Raw genomic sequence first — 21,142 nt, 5'->3', positions numbered from 1 at the left:
GGGCTCCTGCCTTTTCTTTGTTTTTAGTGTTATAGTCCGGATCTAGCTTCCGCTTCCAACACGTCCGTGCCACATCCGGACGTGAGAGCAGGGGCTGGTTTAGGGCCAGCCTCCCGCTGCACTGGACAGGACGACGGCCTGTCCCGCTCCTCTGCACTTCTCGCCAGCAGGTGCCTGACCCAGCGTCTTCCCTTCTGCTCTACACAATGAAAATACAGACTGAGTGAGAACAGGAAAAACTAAAGCATTGAATTGTACAAATCACAATCTGTTCCAAAATATACTTACATTAAATAAAATACGCATTTCAGAAAGAGAGCTACAGGGAGGGGCTGTGTCTGGGGGGCCAGCATCCGAGGAAGACGCCAAGAGGGTGTGATCCAGTCACAGTCTGTGGCGGGTCCTCACTGCCCATGTGCAGTTAACTGACCGCACCGCTAGCATCGCTAGCATCCCTCGTGCAGGAAGCCCACTCTGGGGAGAGGGGAAGCAAGCTCTAGCCTCAGCTTGGAGTTCAGGACACGTCTCACTTCACCGACAGCCCGCACAGTGAACCCGGCAAGGCAAGCAGACGACTCTAGAACCCAAACACATTTCCTGCTGTATTTATGTTGGATTCTCCATCTACAACGGGCAGTCATGAAGATGGTCTTCTCAGGGCCACATAGCCACAGGACGGGGACAGTCCAGGGGGCCTGAGAGGGAGTGTGAGGATGGGGGAGGGGCGGCTGGCGGCTTTACGTCAGAAACTGCACGGCTGTAGCACGCGGTCCTTCATCATCTGGCGTAGCGCTTGATGTAGTCGTCCACTTTATTCCGGAAGTCCTCCTGTGCAGGGAGAGTGAACGGGTGAAGCAAAGCTTCAGGGACGGGCCAGAGCCACCAAAGCAGAGGCCCGTGTGCAGGCCTGGCCTCTGGCCCCAGGCGGCAGTGACCAGAGAGCTGGCTGAGTCAGCTCGCTTCCCCATGACACTGCTGCCTCCTGGGTGGGAGACTGTGCTGGGGGCGGGGCACACAGGAGGGGGCCTAGGACAGCACCTCCACCGCCCCCTCTCTGCCAGAGTGTGGGCAGGTTACAGCCAGGATGTTCCTGCACACACTGGTCTGAGCCACAGCTGCTCTCGGGAAGAGGCTGCTCCTAGATCTCTCCCAGAACGACCACCCTGGACCCTGCTGCACACGTAAAGTGTGTCCACCCCTCCTGGCCCAGCGACAGCCCCCACCCCCCAAGGCAGCCACACTGAGCAGAGGTGGTGGGCACGCTACAGGCCCCATTCCTAGCCATCGGGAAGCCTCCGATGACAAGAGGTTGTGTGGACCTAGGAATCGCCCGGGCCATGGTGGGCGGGAAGGCCTCTCGGAGCTGGTCACTGCCCCGCGTTTGCCCTGGGTCCCTTCTCCCCGAGGTTAGGAGCCGCGTTCTGTGGGACTGAGCCCTGGGACTGAGCAGAGCCCTCCTGCTCCTGCAGCGCAGCTGTCGGGTCCCCGACATCCCCGCAGCGGCACACGGCTCTGGCCCCGGCAAGGCCACGCAGGAAACAGGCCCAGGGCCTCAGTCCTCGGCGGGCACACTTCCACTCCTTCAACAAAGCTCTCAGGCCGGGGCCCACCCGCCCGTCCCCACAGGGGCAGCCTGCAGGAGCACAGGCATGTGGAGAGAGGAGGGCGGCCTGCCCGGAGGGGCAGGGCAGGGGCTGGGCGAGTGCTACTCCTTCTCCCGAGTGCCTGGGCTCTGAACAAGGTCAAGGAGTCCTCACCTGTTCTAAATCCTCATGCTGAATTCTACCTGAAAATCACAGCTAGTAAGAGCCTCTTCTCGCGGACCTTGGATAAAACACGTCTCTAAGGGCACACACATTTACCCCAACACATTATTTATGAATCGCTTCAGATCCCAGTCCTGCATCCCACCATTCCTCCAGCCCGGCACAGTCACCATCGGCCTGGGCACGCCTGACTCACCTTGTCCCGTAAGTGATGCTCTGCCGCTTCAATGTTCAGTGGATCGTCAAAATTCAGAAGATCCTTAAAGAGAGAAACTGCGGGTGAGCGTGGGAAGAGCCTGGCTCTGCACCTTACTTGGCAGATGAAGCGAGAGTGGGGCCTCCCCCTGGGAACTCGGGCTCTTTGGTGACTGAAAGAAGTCAGGGATATGTTTACATAGAACTGTTTACAGTTTGGTTAAAACAGAAGAAACAGCAACCACGTTTATTTCTGATTTTCGTTTATTTATTTATTTTTTTAATTTGAAATGTAAAGAGACAGAGATCTCCCATCTGTTGGTTCATTCTGCAAAATGTCTCCAACAGCCAGGATTGGGCCATGCGGAAGCCAGGCGCCAGGAACTCAATCCAATCTCCCACATGTAAGCAGGAGCTGGAATTGAGAGAGCTGCTGGGACTTGAACCCAGGCATTCCCATAGGATGCAGGTGTCCCAAGCAACACCTTAATTGGTACCAGGGGCCGGTGGTATCGCATAGTAGGGCAAGCCTCTGCCTGTGGCTCCAGCATCACATACGGGCAACGGTTCGTATCCCAGGTGTTCCTCTTCCAATCCAGCTCTCTGCTTATAGCTTGGGAAAGCAGTAGAGGATGGCCCAAGCAGAAGCTCCTGGCTTCTGGCTTCAGATGGGCCCAGCTCCAGCCGCTGCAGCCATTGGGGGAGTGAACCAACGGATGAAAGACCTTTCTCTGTCTCTGTCTGTAACTCTGCCTCTCAAGTAAATAAATAAAAAAGACCCTTTTTAAAAAAAATTGGTGTCAAATACCTACCAAAAATAATGCTATTTTTGGGCACTGGAGAACACCCATTCTCTTTATGAGCATTTCCAAATTAAAAATCCTGTTCTTTTTTTATAAAATTTCATTTTCTCCTAGCTTATTGATGGCTTCGCCTCCAGGAGTCATGGCTGCTGCCCTTCCCTGGGCTTGCTGTGTCTTGTGGCCACCTCACGAGCTCCCTGATCAGCCCAGCAGGGACAACCATGCGAGCTGGGCCCAGGAGGGGCAGACTCTCCACCTGACAAGCCCTGGCCTGACCACGCTGCTCTCCCAGGAAACACACCCGGCCTTTACACTGTGCATTCCCCCTTAGCAAGAGCTGTGAGGAGGAGCACAGCTTCCAAACCTCCCCTCTGGTGGATCATTACAAAGACAGCTCTGTTTCCAAGCCTCCCCTCTGGTGGATCAATACAAAGACAGCTCCGTTTCTCTTCAGGCATGAGGGTGTATCTGGGAGTGTATTTCTGATGTGGAAATAAATGCAGATATGACCAGTAATACTCCGTAAATATAGCAAGCTGTAGATCCCCAGGCTCACTCACGCTCGAGTGTCTCCAGAGAGCCGAGAAACAGGCAAGAACGTGAAGGGCTACGTGAGACAGCCAGCGTGGGAAGACTGCTTTGGGGTCATCCTTTCCACCGTGTGCGGCCCGGGATGGAGCGAGTGCGGGGATGACCACCGGAACTGGGAAGGCTCAGCCACGTGCAGCTGGGGAGCACGGGGGCTGCACCCGGCTCCCCCAGAAGATGCTCCAAGGAGCCAACGTCTATTCCCATGAACCCCGCGGACCAAGCTGCCAGTCAAAACCTTTTCCTGGCTGAGGGCCCTGGGGCAGAGAGGACCCAGCGAGTGGCGGAGGACGGCGACGGCAGCGGCCCTGTTGGGGTCTGCGCTAGCTCCTGTCCTCTTTGGTCCTCTCAGAGGCCCAGCATGAGAGTTTAAGTAGAACTTCACTCACTCCAATGAAAAAGGCAAAATGGAGCCACAGTACGATGACGGTGACCAGCAGAGAACCGTCCAGATGACTCCATCAGGTGCGAGCCTTCAGAGTCCGGAGACCCTGGACGCACCCAGGCGTCGGTTTCTTTGTTGTGATGTGAGCGTCTGCTGGTGGCGCCCGATGAGAAGGCGAGAGCAGACAGGGGCTGGCAGTTTAGTCTGGGGCTCCGCTGCTTTTACTTTGCTGAAGACAAAAGCAACACTGTGCCTTCAGACACCCAGCTGAGGCAGAGCCAACCCACCTGGGTCGTGCAGGCACATCTGCTGGGGGCGCACCCAGCACCCCACAGGACCCCGGCCAAGGCGGCTGCCCTGAAACGGCCTGGTCGCCCTGTAAGGTGGTGACCTGTTCAAGATGGGCTCAGTTTCATGGAAGGACCTCAGGTTTTACCAACAGTGGCAAAACCTTTTTTTCCTCACAGGCAGATCCCTGAAACTTCTTTTTTTAAAAGCTCTATTATGAACCACTTCGTGAAGATGCAAAGAACAAATGATCGTGTGAAGAAGTCCAAGGGACGCTGGCAGTGGGGTCGCGTCAGCTTCTTGCCCTGGAGCCACTGCCTGAGAAGTGCTGTGTTCCCAGAAGGGCAAAGGTCAGCCGCTGCGGCGGACGCTGGGCTCACCGCTGGCAACGCCAAGGCTCCGGGTTTGTGGAAAGCCTTGAGGCTGGACGGTCACATAATCACCCAGCCAGACCAGGACATCTGGGAGCAACCAGTGCCACCAACTAGGATGGCTGGTGAGACACAGGAACAAGGCACAGGCCACCTCACTGAAGAGGCTAACGCAGTGGAACCGGCCTTTCCCTGAGGGGCAGGCAGCCACTCCAGCCGGGCCCCCACACTCCCAACCCCTCCCCACATGCTGCTCCAAGGCCCCTCAGCCCCTGCGCCCCTGCTCTACTACTGACTCTAGTAAACAGCGACAGCCAAGAGGGGAAACTGTGTGTGTGTGTGTGTGTGTGTTTGACAGGCAGAGTGGACAGTGAGAGAGACAGAGAGAAAGGTCTTCCTTTACCGCTGGTTCACCCTCCAATGGCCGCTGCGGCCGGCACACTGCGCTGATCCGAGGCCAGGAGCCAGGTGCTTCTCCTGGTCTCCTATGCGGGTGCAGGGCCCAAGGACTTGGGCCATCCTCCACTGCCTTCCCGGGCCACAGCAGAGAGCTAGACAGGAAGAGGATCGACCGGGAACAGAATCCGGCACCCCGACCGGGACTAGAACCCGGGGTGCCGGCGCCGCAGGTGGAGGATTAGCCTAGTGAGCCGCGGCACTGGCCTGTGTGCTCTGTTTTTAAACTCCCTCTTAAGATGATGCTTAAACCTTCAGTCAAGGAAGCAAAGAGCACTTGGGAGTCTGGTCAATATACTTACAGTAAATAGAGAGTTTAATCCCCAAACAACATCCTGAAATGAGAAAGAAAACAAACACTTCAGGCTCCTGTCCACACACAGTCTTTTAAACCCACGACCAAGGGAGGCATCGAGCTGGATGTCAAACCTGTCTTCAGCACGCGTTGCTTCTCTGGACAGGAAACTGGGAACCCGCTCTTAGTGCACTCACCAGCTTGGGAATGCGAGGAGCAGTGACAGGCGTGAGCGCAGGACCGAGGAGACCAACTGCCCCCAGTCCACACCAGGGCCACTCGCCGCACAGGCCAGCGTGGGCATAGCGCTCCACCTGTCACCTGTGCAGCACCCCGGAGTTCCGACCCGCTGTCTTTAACACCTGTAAATACGCTAATCTCCACGGCTCCTCTGAAGCTTTATATAATGTTGCTGTAGTTACACTGACCCAGCAGCTGCCAATCAGAGTCTTCCTCCCCGACTCCTCATCCACCCAAGACTCTCCTTACAGGGCTGGTTCTCATGTCCATTCCACACTCTCTGCTAGTTGGAAATTCTACTCACCCCTCTGCTTCCATACACCCATCCACCTACCCACCCACCCATCCATCCACCCACCCACCCATCCATCCACCCACTCGTCCACCCACCCATCCATCCATCATACCCATCCATCCACCCATCCATCCACCCATCCACCCACCCACCCGTCCATCCATCCACCCACCCATCCATCATACCCATCCACCCCCACCCCCCACCCCCTAACCCTGGTGTGAGCCAGGCCCAGGGCCAGAGCTGGCGGTGAAGATGAGTGCCTGGCGATGCATGTCCATGAGATGCGTCCCCATGGAGCACCCACGGGGGGGGGGGGGGGGGGGACAGAGGCTCCAGAGGGGAAGTGGCAGCTGTGAGTGGGGCTGCAGGGGAGGGTGGCTCCAAAGGGGAAGGAGGGGGGAATGCTGGGGAGCAGGCCAGGCCAGAGCCCATGGTGGCACAGACCATGGCTCAGGAGGACCGCGGTCACACTGTATGAAGTCTGTTCCTGTGCTGCTGCCCAACACGGCTCCTTGTGATGGACGCTCAACACCTGACAGTCCTTGCTGGCCCCAGGGAACGGCTGCATGCCAGTGTGCAGCTCTCTCTCCAATGCCTGGTGGCCAGAAGGGTTCAAGACATCACTGTTGAGCAAAGACCAGGAGGCTTCCTGTGTTGGCTCAAGATGCAGCTCTGAATCCTACAGTCCGGGCCCGTCGGTGGTTCTGGACGGGTGCCTGGTGATGACTGACAAGGACACTCCCCCAGGCAACGGACAGGGCCTCAGCTTGGCCAGCAGCACTAGGAAGTGAGTGGTGGGGATCGGAGGGAGCAGGGAACCCTGGGCCACCCCTGTGAATGCCACAGGCAAGGCCCTGTGCCGTTCTTACGTGGGGCAGGTGCTCAAGGGGGAGGCCTGTGGGGAAGACTTAGAACCCAAAGGGGCTGACCCTACCTTTAATGTCCTCGTGGGAGCCCAGCCCGTGCCGTCAATCGAATGTTCTCTCAGTAAACTGCAACAGACACAAACACGCTGTCAGCAGCACAGGTGCACTGTGGGCCACAGTCGCCGACAAGTGCTCACGGTGTGTTGCCTTCACCGCGACCTACAGGAGAGCCACCTTCTCTGTCCCTCCCTGGCTCGCTGAGTGACGAAGCCTCCTCCCACACCCCAAGCTTGCACACACACTCGGGGGATGACAGTCACCATCCTGCACATGGAAGCTTTATGTGGGGGGACACGCTTCAAACACACAGAGCTTCTGCCAATCAGAGATTCGGAAAACGCAACTGCAGCCAGCATGGCGCGGGGACTGAGGCTTCGTGCTCACCGCGTGCGTGCCGGGCACAATCCCAAGTCCATCACTAACGCCCACAACCACCCATGGAGGAGGCAGGGGAGATGTGCCCGGGGCACAGCCCTGGAGAGCCACCTGCCCTTCAAGCCCGGGCAGCTGACGCAGAACCTGTGACCTGCTGAGAACACACCAGTGTGAAGTCCTAGCAACTGACAGTTGTTGAAACTCAACGTCAGGATAAAAGCTGGTTAGTGCGGAATTCCGGACAGCTGCCCCCTCGAGGGGAGGGCCACGCTCAGGGCAGCGCATCCGGCTTCAGGGATGTGGTGAGGGCCCATGTCTTAGGCTGGTGCCCGAATCACTCTTGTTACTGTTCTGTCAACTCTAAGTGCACATCATACTCACTCATAAATGATTACTGTGAGTACTGGGTTTTAGCGGCCATCGTAATTGTTATCTGTGACAAAACTTTTCTTTTTTTTTTTTTTTTTGGACAGGCAGAGTTAGACAGTGAGAGAGACAGAGAGAAAGGTCTTCCTTCCGTTGGTTCACCCGGCGCGTTGAGCCAATCCGAAGCCAGGAGCCAGGTGCTTCCTCCTGCTCTCCCATGTGGGTGCAGGGCCCAAGCACCTGGGCCATCCTCCACTGCCTTCCCGGGCCACAGCAGAGAGCTGGACGGGAAGAGGAACAACCGGGAGAGAATCCGGCGCCCCAACCGGGACTAGAACCTGGGGTGCCGGTGCCGCAGGTGGAGGATTAGCCAAGTGAGCCTCGGTGCCGGCCTTTTTTTTTTTTTACGTGACAAACCTTTTCTAAGAGTAAATTCAAATTCACATGACATCAATTTAGATCACGAAAACTATAAAGATACAATCAGGTCAAAACTAATTCTAATTGATTGTCTATGAAGATCATCTTGAAAAAATATAGCCAATCTTAAATCGGCCATTAAAGTTTACTTGGAGCTTTGAAAAGAAAAAAGGAAACTCAAATCATGCTACTAACCAAGCGGGCCTCTTTTCTACCCTCTGGACGTACCAGCGGCTTCTGCATTTGAAACTTCCACCACTTGGAGTAATGCACTGTCCCACCCGAGCGACTCTTAGGATCCGGTGACATGCACACAATCTGCAGCCGAGTGCTGTCCTTCTCGCCTCCAGGGAACACGCCCCACAGAGCGGGGAATGCGGACGCCCTCCACACCCGGGCTGTTGGTGCCCTGAGGCAGCACAGGGAGCAGATGAGCCAGCTCGGGCTAATCAGCTGACCTGTCCCCCAGAGAGGGTCTGCACCGAGGCAGGTGATGGCGCAAGTGCCACCACACCCTGACGGCACGCGTCTGGACAGAATGAGGGCCACTAGGGGTGTGGCCTTCCAGTCACTGTGGACGTCGCGGGCTGGCCTGGGCAGAGGGCAAGGGAGCTCAGGTGACAGACCCTTGGCCACCAGGAGATTACCAGGCAAGGAATTACCAGGCGGGCACCCCAGGTGTAACATGCTGGGAGCCTGAGCCTGGCCCCTCCAAAACCAGAGAAGCTTTGACCTTGTGTGCGGAGCAGGATGACGGCTCTGGTGAGACCAGGCAGCCCCGTGAGAGCACGGAGGGCCACAGGGCAGGGGGCCACAGGGCAGGGGGGCCACAGGGCAGGGGGCCACAGGGCAGGGGGCCACAGGGCAGAGGGCCACAGGGCAGGGGGCCAAAGGGCAGAAGGCCACAGGGCAGGGGGGCCACAGGGCAGGGGGACCACAGGGCAGGGGGCCAAAGGGCAGGGGGCCACAGGGCAGGGGGGCCACAGGGCAGGGGGGCCACAGGGCAGGGGGCCAAAGGGCAGGAGGCCACAGGGCAGGGGGCCACAGGGCAGGGGGGCCACAGGGCAGGGGGCCACAGGGCAGAGGGACACAGGGCAGGGGGCCACAGGGCAGAGGGACACAGGGCAGGAGGCCACAGGGCAGGGGGCCACAGGGCAGAGGGCCACAGGGCAGGGGGCCAAAGGGCAGAAGGCCACAGGGCAGGGGGGCCACAGGGCAGGGGGACCACAGGGCAGGGGGCCACAGGGCAGGGGGGCCACAGGGCAGGGGGGCCACAGGGCAGGGGGCCAAAGGGCAGGAGGCCACAGGGCAGGGGGCCACAGGGCAGGGGGGCCACAGGGCAGGGGGCCACAGGGCAGGGGGGCCACAGGGCAGGGGGCCACAGGGCAGAGGGACACAGGGCAGGGGGCCACAGGGCAGGGGGGCCACAGGGCAGGGGGGCCACAGGGCAGGGGGCCACAGGGCAGGGGGCCACAAGGCAGGGGGCCACATGACAGAGGGCCACAGGGCAGGGGGATACAGGGCAGGGGGCCACAGGGCAGAAGGATACAGGGCAGGGGGACACAGGGCAGAGGGACACAGGGCAGGGGGCCACAGGGCAGAGGGATACAGGGCAGGGGGCCACAGGGCAGAGGGCCACAGGACAGGGGGAAACAGGGCAGGGGGCCAGAGCAAAGCTCTCTGGAGGAGGAGGTGCTCCTGTGCACTGGAGATGACACTGAGGTCCTGTGGAGCCCCTGGTGCCACTCGGTGCTGGTTAGATGCTGCCCAGCGATCACCGCCAGCCAGAAGCACGGCCAGGCTCCTCTCTCCCTGCAGCCAGGGGACGGCGGGGATCCGTCACACACTAAGCCACGGCAGAGGACGTCCTCTCTTCACTGGAGAGGGGGTCCTCGTACAGAATCTGCACATCACTACCTTAGACTGAAGCCCTAAAAGTACACGGGATGAGCTATGGGCAGACAAGGGGCACGCCACCCCGGGCCTGCTCCTGTCTGCCAGTGGCCCCTCGGGGACCCATGAGACGGAACGTCTCCCAGATTCCCCTTTGTCAATCACTTGGAGCTGATGCTCACTTTGCCAAAGGAAGTGTCCATCTTTTCCATGACAACTGCTAAGTACTACTTATAGACCAAGAATATTCATTTCTTTCTCTTTCAAGTTTCTGCTTCTGTGTTTTTGTTAATAGGGCCCAGTCTGACATTTTCCAGTTTCTGTACCGGGATACTGTGCTAGTTCTTGCCACACTTTGCTAATAGTCTGACTGCAAAGACAGCAAGATGGCAAGAGGAATTCCTACTCTAGGCCTACGTCCGCCTGAGGCAGGGGAAGGAAGCAGAGGGAGGTGAGTGCCCCAGGGGCAGCGCTGGGCAGCGCTGGGCAGGGCTGGGAGGGTGCTGGTCACAGCCTGCAAGTGAAGATGGGGTGTTTTCACATCAGCACTGAGGTGTCTTTCTAAACAGGGGGGCAGGATTCAGCCCAGCATTGCCGGCTGGGACCCCACATCCCACACTGAAGTGCGTGGGTTTAGTTCCCAGCTCCGCTCCCAGCTGCAGCTTCCCACTAACGCAGACCCCAGGAGGCAGCAGGTGATGGCTCAAGTGGCCCCTGCCACCTCTGTGGGAGCCCTGGATCGAGTTCTCAGTCCCCAGTGCAGCCCAGCCTGGACCGCCCCCCCCAGCCCAGGACATCTGAGTAGCGCACCAGCAAATGGGAGCTCTTTACCTCCCAGATAAAAATCTTCAGAAGGTCACCTGCATGAGACATTCTGACTTTGAGAAATGAGGGTGATGTGACGGCAGCAGCACATACAAAACACGCAAATGGACACTAACACTGTAAAAGGAGATCCTGATGTGAGACTTAAACATTTTCTTTAAGATTTACTTGTTTTTTTTGAAGACAGAGTGATAGAGAGGGAAAGACAGAGACAGAGAGAGATTGTCTAATGGTTTACTTCCTAAATGGCGACAACAGCCAAGTCTGGGCCAGGCCAAAGTCAAGAACCACAAACCGCATCTTGGTCTCCCACGTGGGGGCACCTGGGCCATCCTCTGCTGCCTTTCCAGGTGCATCAGTTCAGAGCTGACCAGCAGGAGGCTCGAACGGGCACTCCGACACAGGTACCAGAGCTCAAACGGGCACTCCGACACGGGTACCAGAGCTCGAACGGGCACTCCGACACGGGTATCAGAGCTTGAACGGGCACTCCGACATGGGTACCAGAGCTCGAACAGGCACTCCGACACAGGTACCAGAGCTCAAACGGGCACTCCGACATGGGTACTAGAGCTCGAATGGGCACTCCGACACAGGTACCAGAGCTCAAACGGGCACTCCGACATGGGTACCAGAGCTCGAACGGGCACTCCGACACGGGTATCAGAGCTTGAACGGGCACTCCGACACAGGTACCAGAGCTCAAACGGGCACTCCGACATGGGTACCAGAGCTCGAACGGGCACTCCGACACGGGTATCAGAGCTTGAACGGGCACTCCGACACAGGTACCAGAGCTCGAACGGGCACTCCGACACGGGTACCAGAGCTCGAACGGGCACTCCGACACGGGTACCAGAGCTTGAACGGGCACTCCGACACAGGTACCAGAGCTCAAACGGGCACTCCGACATGGGTACCAGAGCTCGAACGGGCACTCCGACACGGGTATCAGAGCTTGAACGGGCACTCCGACACGGGTACCAGAGCTCAAACGGGCACTCCGACACGGGTACCAGAGCTCGAACGGGCACTCCGACATGGACACAGCAGCTCTAACAGGCACTGACGTGGACACGGCAGCTCTAACAGGCACTGACGTGGACATCACCAGCTCTAACAGGCACTGACATGGGATACTGGCATCACAAGTAGCGCCAATACCAGCTCCCAACGTAAGACTGCAGTGTGGGTGGCCACAGCTTGTGTGTTTCCTACACACAGAATGTGTTTACCAAGAGGAGACGAAACACAAAAGAACACACAGAGTCCGAGCCTGAGACCTGCCCGAGGTCCCAGTGTCCCAGGGTGACAGGAACAGAATGTGCCAAGGGAACACATCTGCCTACTTCCAAGGCTTGTCTGAGTGCGGGACCTGCAGTGGGAAGCGATCTGCCCTAGTCCCACGGAGGCCTGCAACCTACATCATCACCTTCGGAGAGAAGGGGCGAGACCAAGCCATACGGCACGTGCCGATTTCCTTCCTAAGCAAACAGACCCACGCATCCTCTCAGGCCTCTGCACCAGCAGCTGGAGAGCAGCAGCCACTGGCCCCTGCATCCTGCGACGGGCAGGGGGACACAGCCACACAAGGCTCCAGGGACCTGCCTCGCCCCACAGTGCTCCCACGCACAGCAAGACCGTGCTCGGCAGAGAGCACGCCTTCCACACGCGTGGCCCCAGTGTGCACGGGCTGACACGGGCCTGTCAGCTACGTCTGCCCTCACGGGTTCATCTGTCTTGTTCTCCCCTCTTAGCTACAATCAGCCAGCTGGAGGGCAGTGGCTGCTGACTGAACCAGGAAAGGAGAAGGGGACAGCGCCACAGGTCCATCCCGGTGGGCAGTGGGTGGGCTGGGAACTAGCAGGACCCTGGCACGCAGGTGGCAGAGGGTGCTCTTTGTCCGGGGCAGGGCTGGGAGGCTTAGGGAGCAGCAGGGCGACAGCAGCTTAGCTCAGCCCAAACCTTCCCTCGCACTGGGCACATCGCACAGCGTTCTCGGGGGAGCTAGCACGCTCACACGCGCTGGGCACATCGCACAGCGTTCTCGGGGGAGCTAGCACGCTCACACGCGCTGGGCACATCGCACAGCGTTCTCGGGGGAGCTAGCGCGCTCACACGCGCTGGGCACATCGCACAGCGTTCTCGCGGGGAGCTAGCACGCTCACACACTCTGGGCACATCGCACAGCGTTCTCGGGGGAGCTAGCACGCTCACACACTCTGGGCACATCGCACAGCGTTCTCGCGGGGAGCTAGCACGCTCACACGCGCTGGGCACATCGCACAGCGTTCTCGCGGGGAGCTAGCACGCTCACACACTCTGGGCACATCGCACAGCGTTCTCGCGGGGAGCTGGCACGCTCACACGCGCTGGGCACATCGCACAGCGTTCTCGCGGGGAGCTAGCACGCTCACACGCGCTGGGCACATCGCACAGCGTTCTTGGGGGAGCTAGCACGCTCACACGCGCTGGGCACATCGCACAGCGTTCTCGCGGGGAGCTGGCACGCTCACACGCGCTGGGCACATCGCACAGCGTTCTCGCGGGGAGCTAGCACGCTCACACGCGCTGGGCACATCGCACAGCGTTCTCGCGGGGAGCTAGCACGCTCACACACTCTGGGCACATCGCACAGCGTTCTCGCGGGGAGCTAGCACGCTCACACGCGCTGGGCACATCGCACAGCGTTCTCGCGGGGAGCTGGCACGCTCACACACTCTGGGCACATCGCACAGCGTTCTCGCGGGGAGCTAGCACGCTCACACGCGCTGGGCACATCGCACAGCGTTCTCGCGGGGAGCTAGCACGCTCACACACTCTGGGCACATCGCACAGCGTTCTCGCGGGGAGCTAGCACGCTCACACGCGCTGGGCACATCGCACAGCGTTCTCGCGGGGAGCTGGCACGCTCACACGCGCTGGGCACATCGCACAGCGTTCTCGCGGGGAGCTAGTACGCTCACACGCGCTGGGCACATCGCACAGCGTTCTCGGGGGAGCTAGCACGCTCACACGCGCTGGGCACATCGCACAGCGTTCTCGCGGGGAGCTGGCACGCTCACACGCGCTGGGCACATCGCACAGCGTTCTCGCGGGGAGCTAGCACGCTCACACGCGCTGGGCACATCGCACAGCGTTCTCGGGGGAGCTAGCACGCTCACACGCGCTGGGCACATCGCACAGCGTTCTCGCGGGGAGCTAGCACGCTCACACGCGCTGGGCACATCGCACAGCGTTCTCGCGGGGAGCTAGCACGCTCACACACTCTGGGCACATCGCACAGCGTTCTCGGGGGAGCTAGCACGCTCACACACTCTGGGCACATCGCACAGCGTTCTCGCGGGGAGCTAGCACGCTCACACACTCTGGGCACATCGCACAGCGTTCTCGCGGGGAGCTAGCACGCTCACACGCGCTGGGCACATCGCACAGTGTTCTCGCGGGGAGCTGGCACGCTCACACACTCTGGGCACATCGCACAGCGTTCTCGCGGGGAGCTAGCACGCTCACACGCGCTGGGCACATCGCACAGCGTTCTCGCGGGGAGCTGGCACGCTCACACGCGCTGGGCACATCGCACAGCGTTCTCGCGGGGAGCTGGCACGCTCACACGCGCTGGGCACATCGCACAGCGTTCTCGCGGGGAGCTAGCACGCTCACACGCGCTGGGCACATCGCACAGCGTTCTCGCGGGGAGCTAGCACGCTCACACACTCTGGGCACATCGCACAGCGTTCTCGGGGGAGCTAGCACGCTCACACACTCTGGGCACATCGCACAGCGTTCTCGCGGGGAGCTAGCACGCTCACACACTCTGGGCACATCGCACAGCGTTCTCGCGGGGAGCTAGCACGCTCACACGCGCTGGGCACATCGCACAGTGTTCTCGCGGGGAGCTGGCACGCTCACACACTCTGGGCACATCGCACAGCGTTCTCGCGGGGAGCTAGCACGCTCACACGCGCTGGGCACATCGCACAGCGTTCTCGCGGGGAGCTGGCACGCTCACACGCGCTGGGCACATCGCACAGCGTTCTCGCGGGGAGCTGGCACGCTCACACGCGCTGGGCACATCGCACAGCGTTCTCGCGGGGAGCTAGCACGCTCACACGCGCTGGGCACATCGCACAGCGTTCTCGCGGGGAGCTAGCACGCTCACACGCGCTGGGCACATCGCACAGCGTTCTCGCGGGGAGCTAGCACGCTCACACGCGCTGGGCACATCGCACAGCGTTCTCGCGGGGAGCTAGCACGCTCACACGCGCTGGGCACATCGCACAGCGTTCTCGCGGGGAGCTAGCACGCTCACACGCGCTGGGCACATCGCACAGCGTTCTCGCGGGGAGCTAGCACGCTCACACGCGCTGGGCACATCGCACAGCGTTCTCGCGGGGAGCTAGCACGCTCACACGCGCTGGGCACATCGCACAGCGTTCTCGCGGGGAGCTAGCACGCTCACACGCGCTGGGCACATCGCACAGCGTTCTCGCGGGGAGCTAGCACGCTCACACGCGCTGGGCACATCGCACAGCGTTCTCGGGGGAGCTAGCACGCTCACACGCGCTGGGCACATCGCACAGCGTTCTCGCGGGGAGCTAGCACGCTCACACGCGCTGGGCACATCGCACAGCGTTCTCGCGGGGAGCTAGCACGCTCACACACTCTGGGCACATCGCACAGCATTCTCTGGGGAGCTAGCACGCTCACACGCGCTGGGCACATCGCACAGCGTTCTCGCGGGGAGCTAGCACGCTCACACGCGCTGGGCACATCGCACAGCGTTCTCGCGGGGAGCTAGCACGCTCACACGCAGGGACACTCACCTTAGACAGATCTCCCCTGTCTCTGTGATGTTAGGGTGCCACATCCTGGTCAAGCATCTCACTCGGGGAGGCTGCGACAGACAGAGAGAGTCATGACCACAGTGTCTGCGGGCCACACCAATCCACAGCCTTCCCGTGCCCCATCGGGTCTCGGTTTTGTGGCGTGTGACTCACCTGGCACGTGCTCCACCCTGAACACTACTCCCATCGGCTACTCAGCCACACAAGTTTGTGTGTGCACACCACACCGCCACTGCTCCTCTTACTGGGAATGTCCGCCCACGAGCCCAACCTCAGGTCCTACGGTCGACTGTGCCTGGACCCAGCCACCACCCCGTCCCAGCGCATCCTTCAGGCCCCAAGCTCCAGCCCGCAGGCGGCTCTGTGCACTCAGCTGGCTGAGCTCCCACCCTCGGCTGGATGCTTTGAGGACGCTGCCGTCAGACACTGTCTTACAGGATGGAGAGAGGGTGAAAACAAGCACACGGAAAAAGTACATGACACTATCTATGCTTGGCTCGTCCAAAGTTGAAGTCCTTTTAATACCTATTATAAAAGCGATCTGTATTTGGGAAGAGACAACAAAAATGAAAGGAAATATATATTGTGTATATTAATAAATATGAAAAGTTTGTTTGTATAAATATATATTGTGTATATTAATAAATATGAAAAGTTTGTTTGTATAAATTTATGCTTTTATGTCCCTCTCATTTTTATTGACTTTTATGTATGTATATATCCCGTAACTCTACCCAGAAGCCATCTCTCTCGACACCTGATACGCATTTTCTGAGCCGGTTTCCTAGGTTCTATGGATATTCATTTCTTTACACAAGCAGGAGAACACACTCTACATTTTTCCTAGTTATTTCTGCAACTGTCTCAAAGGCTTCTCTGTAGAACTAACAGTCATCCCACCACTGCGGTCACTGTGGTCACTCCCACGGCTGGACGCTGGGCACCAACACCGGCACTGTGGTCACTCCCACGGCTGGACACTGGGCACCAGCACTGGCACTGTGGTCACTCCCATGGCTGGACACTGGGCACCAACACTACAGTCACTCCCATGGCTGGACGCTGGGCACCAGCACCGGCACTGTGGTCACTCCCACGGCTGGACACTGGGCACCAACACCGGCACTGTGGTCACTCCCATGGCTGGACATTGGGCACCAACACCGGCACTGTGGTCACTCCCACGGCTGGACACTGGGCACCAACACCGGCACTGTGGTCACTCCCATGGCTGGACATTGGGCACCAACACCAGCACTGTGGTCACTCCCACGGCTGGACACTGGGCACCAACACCAGCACTGTGGTCACTCCCACGGCTGGACACTGGGCACCAACACCGGCACTGTGGTCACTCCCACGGCTGGATGCTGGGCACCAACACCAACACTATAGCCACTCCCACGGCTGGACACTGGGCACCAACACCAACGCTACAGTCACTTCCATGGCTGGACACTGGGCACTGGCACCAGCATAGATGGCCATTCCCACTGATGTTTTCTGAGATGTGGAAGATTTTTTAAACTTTATGAAATTTAATGAAATTTTTTCTTTGAAATCATACTTAGAAACATTTCACCATCCAAATATTCCCTGTCCTTTTTCTACTACTCTTACAGTTTCATGTTTTAATTTGTAACTTTTTCAACACTGCTGATTTCACAATACCACAAAGTGGATGCAGGCCGCCATGTGGAAGAACACGGGTCTCCACGCACAGCTGCACCCCAGAGGCACTGAGAGCCCCGACAGGACTCGAGGAAGACGGAGGTGGCTGTCTTGGGGTGTGGACACCTTGCTCTAAGCATTTTCCAAAATGAAACACACACACACACAATACACACACATAGACACACACAACACACACACATGCATATACACACACATACACATATATAGACACACAGATACACACACACACATGATTTGACTACAGTAGTGAAACAAACAAAAAAACCCAAACCTTTACAGAGCAATAACAAAAGAAGACAATCCCAAAATGAGGAAAATATTTATAGTATGGCTAAGAAAACCAAGGGAAAATTTCTTTTTTTGTTAATTAATTAATTAATTTTTAAGGAAAACTTTTTTTTTTTTTTTTTTTTTTTTTGACAGGCAGAGTGGACAGTGAGAGAGAGACAGAGAGAAAGGTCTTCCTTTTGCCATTGGTTCACCCTCCAATGGCCGCCACGGTAGGTGCGCTGCGGCCGGCGCACTGCACTGATCCGAAGACAGGAGCCAGGTGCTTCTCTTGGTCTCTCATGGGGTGCAGGGCCCAAGCACTTGGGCCATCCTCCACTGCACTCCCTGGCTACAGCAGAGAGCTGGCCTGGAAGAGGGGCAACCGGGACAGGATCGGTGCCCCGACCGGGACTAGAACCCGGTGTGCCGGCGCCGCAAGGCGGAGGATTAGCCTAGTGAGCTGCGGCGCCGGCCGGAAAACTTTTTGTTTGACAGGCAGAGTCAGACAGTGAAAGAGACAGAGAGAAAGGTCTTCCTTCTGTTGGTTCACCCCCCAAATGGCTGTCATAGCCAGCGCGCTGCGCCAATCCGAAGCCAGGAGCCAGGTGCTTCTCCTGGTCTCCCATGGGGTGCAGGGCCCAAGCACCTGGGCCATCCTCCACTGCCCTCCCGGGCTACAGCAGAGAGCTGGACTGGAAGAGGAGCAACCGGGACTAGAACCCGGCACCCATATGGGATTCCAGCGCCAGAGGCAGAGGATTAACCAAGTGAGCCACGGCGCCAGTTCGGGGAAAACTTTTTTTTATAAGAACCCTTATAAATACTGTGGTGGAAAAATGGGCAAAGGACAGAATAGCGGCTCATGAAAGTGTAAAAAGCTGAAAGTAGGGAATGTCTCCACCTTCACTTACTTGAGAAATGAAATCTCAAAAGCAGCCCTGAGACGGAGCGCGTCCTCCAGGCCAGCGCCCAGGGCGGCGTCCCAGGCTCCCCTCCGTTGTCCCCGTCACTACGTCACCACGCTGGCTGGAGGAGTTGGTGGCTGGGAGACGTCTCATCTGTAACCGCGCAGTCTGACACAGCCGGCGTGTTACAGCTCACTGAACGTCACCACATCAGACCAGCGGTTTCTACACTCAGAGATTTCTAAGCAGGTTTCAAGGGACAAAGAGGGAAAGAAAAAAGCAGCCCACAAAGGCATCTGGATGGGCGTGCACTTGGAGGGGGAGGGGCACCCCGTCACTGATGGGAAGCTGCGGGGCAGGCGTCCAGCCCAGCAGTCCAGAGGCCCACGTCCTGTACTGGGCACTGCTTCCAGCTGACGCAGTCCCTGGAGGCAGCAGGGACGGCTCAGGGGACTGGGTTGCTGCCACACACAGGAGACACCTGCATTGTGTTTGTGGCTCCCTGCCCTGGCCCAGCCACTGAAGGCATCTGGGGGAGGACCAGTGGAGGGGAGCACCTCGCTCGCTCTGCCTTGCAAGTAAAGTAACTAAAAGATGTGCCAGCATTGAGGACGAAATCCTTGTGACGTGCAGGAACCCCATCAGCAAGGTGCCGGCTCGGCCGCCAGTGAGTCGAGGGCCTTTGTGGGGCCGCGGGCTCGTGGCTGACACTGGCTGTGCCTCCTCACGAGAGAAACGTGGACCCTCAGCGCCTGCTCTCGTGGTCTCTGCAGCCTGTGTGTGCAGACACCGGTCTCATTCCTCATCTCTTTCCTGCACTACCAAGAGTCACCCACTGGAAACAGCCCCGGACTCTCGCAGGGCTCAGCTGCAGGGAATTCTAGAAGCAAAGTCACCACCACAGGGAAGTCAGATGGCTTATATTCAGTGAGCGTGACGTCCCGCAATCTCCTGGAGACACTGCTGCGGCCACAGCGAGGCCCACTGCCCTCTCTGGACTCGTGGGCTTGACACGTAGAGCTGCACCTCCAGAGAAACCTGACCAGTCTCCAAAGAAGACAGAAGCCAAAGTACAAACTGCTGATCATGGTAGCCGAGCTAAATGTCAAACACAAGAATACAGGAGGGCTGCAGGGACCATGAGGCTCTGTTTGTCCACGGGAACAGAGCGGGAGAGGGGACACTGAGATGACCGGCCTGTGTGGCGGCCACCACTTCACAGAGAAGGGAGCCCGAGGCCGGTGCTGCCATTCGGGGCTCAGCATTTCCCTCCACTCCAGTGCTCAGTGAGCACCTAGGGGACGGACAGCAGGACACACACGCTGCAAGCTGGGCAGCCCTGGCACGAACTGGCTTCAGCAATCAACCGGCTGCAGTGGCAAAGCCAGCAGGCATGTTGTGGATGAGAGGCGGTGAGGGACAGGTATGGGGATATGGATATTGAGATCAGCCACTGAGCGAGCAGAAAAACGAAGCAAGACCAAGCGAGTGAAGACGCCTAGCCACACACGTCCACGCGCACCCCGTCCTGCCGTGCTAAGAGCTCCTGTGTCACTCCTCCCTGTCCTGAGGACAACTCCGCTGCTCGACGCCCTCCACCCCCGCAGCGAGGGTCCCCGCGTCCCAGGGCGTGTCTGGGGGTCTGTCGGCTCGCGCGTCTCTCCTCCCTCAGCAGACTGGCCAACCTTAGACGTAATACTCCCACTTCCTGTGCGTAAGCAGACCAGTGCGGGGAGTCTGGAATCCTAAACGCCTACGCCATCTCTGCACTGAACCAGCGTGCTCACACCTTGCGGGGCAGCACAGAGCCTTCTGGGAAAGTCCCGGCAGCAGCTGCACAGACCCACGCGCAAAGACCGAGCTATCTGCTTTCTTGTCTTTGCTTAAGCGTCCAGTTTCTTTTTCTTGGATCACCAACTCTTCTCCATCACATGATTACATCTAGGACGGGCTCGACAGTGCCAGCACAGCGCCCGTGGCCGCCACGTAAGGAGATGCCACGTCTTACTGCACCCTGTCAGACTACTCCTCGCCACCTGCTGGGCTGAGTGGGTGAGAAAACACCAGAGATCTCCACGCAAGTCACCAGCACAGCCCTGCTCCCCCACAAAGAGGTTGTTCAGAGTCTTCCGTGGCTTTTCACTGCCCAACAACGCCCGACAGAAGCCCAAATCCGAGTTTCTCACCTCTCCCGTTTCCCCGAGCCCTGCTCTTCAGTCATTAGCCTGTTAGCCGCCACGTCTGCACCCGAGCCCACAGCTCCACACGTTCCTGGCACCAGAGCCTGCGCCGGACCAGGACGACTCACGTTGTTTCTCCTGGGAAGCCGCGCTGGCTGCGGTCACCTCCCCCAAGTGACTCTCTTCCCCGTCGAGGCGCCCACGTTCGTTCTCCGTCACTTGTCAGTTTCTGGGCTGCTTGCCACTCCACGTCACTGTACATCACCCCTACCTCTTCTCTAAGTTCCTCACAAGCAGAACGGATGTGAGAGTATTTGGTATGACCATTAACTACAAGGGTCTCTGAAAGATTAACACAACGCTACGCTGTTTATTATGAAATTCTAAAATAGACACTTGACAGGTTTCTGGAATTTGGGCGTTAAATCATAAATCTACAGCTTACACAGGCAGAACGCCTGGGGTACTCAGAGACACCAGCGAGTTAGCACCCAGCCAGTCCAGGGCACGTCAGGGACGGTGGATGCTCTGAGACAGCAGCAGGCCTGTCACAGGCAGCCCCACCCACGGAGGGAGGCGACCAGGCGCCGACGCAGGCTACTCACCACCATGTTGTATGCATCAGGAACTTCAGTTTCAAACTGAAATTTTCCACCCTGGTAGTAACCCTCATCTATCAAAAACACAAAACAAAACAAAAAAATCCTTTAAATGAAAAAAAAAAAAAAGAAACAAAAAGCAAATACTATGTTAGG

The 21,142-nt window shown here is 58.4% G+C and overlaps 1 protein-coding gene across 1 annotated transcript in view; it reads right to left on the bottom strand.

The window, feature by feature from the left end:
- Positions 1 to 589: 589 nt before the first annotated feature.
- Positions 590 to 21,142, bottom strand: part of UBE2F (ubiquitin conjugating enzyme E2 F (putative)) — a 56,971-nt gene continuing 36,418 nt past the window's right edge. Inside the window, exons 5-10 of the mRNA XM_062193871.1 lie at positions 20,993 to 21,060; positions 15,317 to 15,387; positions 6,620 to 6,677; positions 5,155 to 5,187; positions 1,963 to 2,025; positions 590 to 828 (exon numbers count right to left, since the gene is read on the bottom strand). Of these exons, the coding sequence (XP_062049855.1) occupies positions 778 to 828; positions 1,963 to 2,025; positions 5,155 to 5,187; positions 6,620 to 6,677; positions 15,317 to 15,387; positions 20,993 to 21,060 (344 nt within the window). The 3' untranslated portion in view covers positions 590 to 777. The remainder of the gene's footprint in view (positions 829 to 1,962; positions 2,026 to 5,154; positions 5,188 to 6,619; positions 6,678 to 15,316; positions 15,388 to 20,992; positions 21,061 to 21,142) is intronic.

Source organism: Lepus europaeus, chromosome 1 (genome assembly GCF_033115175.1).
Source record: "Lepus europaeus isolate LE1 chromosome 1, mLepTim1.pri, whole genome shotgun sequence".
Classification (NCBI taxonomy): domain Eukaryota; kingdom Metazoa; phylum Chordata; class Mammalia; order Lagomorpha; family Leporidae; genus Lepus; species Lepus europaeus.
This window is presented reverse-complemented; position numbering and strand designations above follow the sequence as displayed.